This window comes from Dermacentor variabilis, chromosome 9 (assembly GCF_050947875.1).
Source record: "Dermacentor variabilis isolate Ectoservices chromosome 9, ASM5094787v1, whole genome shotgun sequence".
Classification (NCBI taxonomy): Eukaryota; Metazoa; Arthropoda; class Arachnida; order Ixodida; family Ixodidae; genus Dermacentor; species Dermacentor variabilis.
The window spans coordinates 65,307,081-65,310,386 of NC_134576.1; the positions used below are offsets into that span (position 1 = coordinate 65,307,081).

The window sequence follows — 3,306 nt, forward strand, 5'->3', positions numbered from 1 at the left end:
ACCGGGGGCTGACTTTCGATTTAGTTCACTTAACACCCTCCGGATTTCGGATGTGCTGAAGGGTTGGTCGAGCTCAGGTTGAGCGGCTCCCCTGTATTCTGATTGAAGTGGCTGGTCCTGCTCATTTCTAACTGGTAGGTATTTGTCAATTAGTTGTTTGGTTACTGTTTCGATGGGCTGATCCTTAAGGGCTATGTGTATAGCTCGGGCAAGGCTGTGTCTCTGGTTGGATTTAGTGCCTTTTTCATCCAGCAGATGCTTGATCAAGTTCCACGCCTTGCCGTTCCTTATTTGCCCATCGATTGACTCACAGAACTCGTCCCACTGTTGCTGGCAGAGGGTGTTACAGTATTGTTCGATTTGTTTATTAAGTTCTGCGATTCTTTTCCTCAGTCTACGATTTAGTCTTTGGGCCCGCCACCTTCGGGTTATGGCTTCCTTGGCTTCTATTAAGTGGGCAAGTTTCGAGTCCATTGCCTCTACATTAGTGTCTGTAACAATTCTTTTGGACGCTGTTTTAATGTCCCTTCTGATGCCCTCACACCAGTCTCTGAGATTGAGTTTGGTGGTTTCTTTTCCGCTTTGGGCTCTTAACTTACGAAAAAGGTCCCAATCTACGACCTCGAATTCTCGAGTTCGGCCTTTCTCTACTTCCAGTTTGACTTCTATTACGTAATGATCGCTGCCAAAATTCATGTTTGTGTTAGTCCATGAAACATGCTCTGTGTTCTTAATGAACGTAAGGTCAGGTGTGGTGTCTCTGCAGGCAGAATTGCCAACCCTTGTAGGATGTGCCTTATCCGTGATTAAGACCAGGTCTAGCTCATCCGCGTGGTTCCACAGATTCCTGCCCTTGGCATTCGTAGTAACGTAGCCCCATAGCTCGTGGGCTGCATTGAAGTCTCCTAATATAATGAGAGGTCTACTTCCAGCTAGATTAGTAGCCTTTTCGAATAATCTCTTGAAATGTTGTTTCCGGTGTTTCGGATTGCTGTAGATGTTGAGTACGAATAAGCTATTGTTCCTTTGATTTTTGTGTGAAGTTGTAACTACAACCTCAACCATGAGGTACTCTAGGTTTTTGTCTACGATGCCTAATTCATGTGGGATGTGTGTAAGCTGCTTATTTACAAGCACGTACAGGCCCCTACCGAAGGTTTGACACTCTATGGCTCTGTATCCAGTGAGCGTGACATATCCATATCCTGTCTCTTGAAGTGCGATAATATCCGGTTTAGACTGAAGGGACCTAAGGTATTGCTGGATGATGTTACGTTTGTTATTGTACCCCCCGCAATTCCACTGCCATATTCGAAATTCCGTCTTATTATGAGCCATATTGTATATTCATCTCCCCCACCTGGGGAGTTAGTGTAGCTCTGAGGAATGACGGTTCCAATATACTACCTCGCGGTACGCCACAGGTTAAGGCTTGGGGGTTCGAGCAAGACCTGTCTAGACCGGCGATTTGTTTCGTGTGTTGCACTTACGAGCGAATTGCTCATCAAGAACTACCGAGCATTTCTTGATTCGTAAAATGAATGAGCCTTCGTAAAATGAATGAGCACGCATAATACCAAATTTCTATTTTCTATGGTATCTCCAATATATTCTGCTGGATAAAGTAATGCCCTATTTCTACTGGTCCCGTCATGGAAACCATATTGTCACTTACTATACGTTTGCATCCTTGCTCGAATTTAGTAAATCATGTTTGAGCAACTTTTAGACGAGCTTTTGAAAAGATAGGTAGAATAGAAAACGGTCGGTAGTCGCCCATATCATTCGTGATACTTTTTATAGTGCAGCTCTCTGGCGGCCGTTCCTGCGGTGAGTGTTGGTGTGCCTCGGCGTCATAGCCCGGCGTGACCGAGCGAATGAGCAAAACGAATGATGAAAGCGACAGCATATCGCAGCGAGAAATGAGAGAGCCAAAAATGAAGTCGGAGACGAGGGTGCAGCGCAATCCTGCTGCCAAAAGTGGAGCAGAGCATTGCGAAAGCCCGAGAAGGAAAGCGTAGTGCGGCGACGATGGCTACGAGATGGCGCCAGGGTGGCGCTCGCCATCTGCGAAGTCTGCCGACGGCGGCTGCTGTGAATCGCACCCAAGGTATGGCTCTCGCGATGTCCAGGTTAGCGAGGCTGTCGTGCCGCACTTCGCTCCATTTGCAACTCCCCGCACGAGACAGATGGTGGACGCCAGCCAACATATCACAAAGTAAAAACGTATATAGTTGCGCTCAAATTTCGCAATAGGTAGTGCCGTATCGCGTCATTGCAAGCCCGCCTATCGCATCACGAAGTGCGCATGCACCTACTGATTCGTACGGAATAAAAGCAGCCACGCTATCTTCAATAAACGATTCCATTGCTGGCACCTACTGCGTCTGTTGTTGTTACCCGCGCTACAGCAGTGGCGACGAGGGTGGGACTTAATTCGAGCATGGTCAGCGACTGACAGGATCGAATGATGGCATCTCGCCCACCGGTTTTCGACGAGACGGTGAGCAGCTGGAGCACGTACAGGATACGGCTGGAAGCTTATTTTGAGAGCAATGGAATTACCGACACGGCCAAACTCCGAGCTCTGCTGGTGTCTTCATTGAGCGATAATGTCGTGCGCATGTTGCAAGGACGCCTTCCAACCGTGTCGGTTAACAGCCAGAACAATCCTCAAGTTAATGAAATAGCGACGAGTTTCTCGTTCTTCATGCGCAAACAAAGGGACGGAGAGAGCGTTCAGGAATACAGTGCCGACCTTCGGAGACTGGCGGAAAGTTGCAACTTCGGCAACTCGCTGCACCGTATGCTGCGAGACCGCATAGTGTGCGGAATGAGGGACGACGACGCGCGACACTGCCTATTAACGCGGAAGAAGCTAACTTTTGAGGAAGCAGAAGAATTTGCCATAGCTTCAGAGAAGGCGCTAGGCGACGTTCGTGACATGCGAGAGGCCGACCTAGTGACTACGGGAACCAGCGTCAATGTTGTACAGTCGTAGCGAGGACGACTACCCTGTACGAAGTGGAACACGGCAAAGAACAACCATTCATGTGAGCGTTGCGGCGGCCCCTACGCAACATACATGTGCCGTCATCGTAACACCAAGTCCCACCATTGCGGCAGGAAAGGTCATCTGGCGAAGGTTTGCAGCAATGGCCGCCCTCAAGAACGTGGTGCCTTTGCCGTCGAGTAAATGGAAGGTGAGAGCGAAGAAGAAATGTTGCTTGCTCTTGTCGCTCACAGCTCCGCCGACAGAGCTACGTTGAAGCCTCTCGAGGAAGAGCTGACATGGCAGGGCCGGAA

At 49.0% G+C, this 3,306-nt stretch overlaps 1 protein-coding gene across 1 annotated transcript; it reads left to right on the forward strand.

Moving 5' to 3' along the window:
• Positions 1-2,470: 2,470 nt before the first annotated feature.
• Positions 2,471-3,001, forward strand: LOC142558387 (uncharacterized). Its single transcript, XM_075670529.1, has one exon. The coding sequence runs from the start codon at positions 2,471-2,473 to the stop codon at positions 2,999-3,001; it is 531 nt and encodes a 176-aa protein (XP_075526644.1).
• The last annotated feature ends 305 nt before the right edge of the window (positions 3,002-3,306 follow it).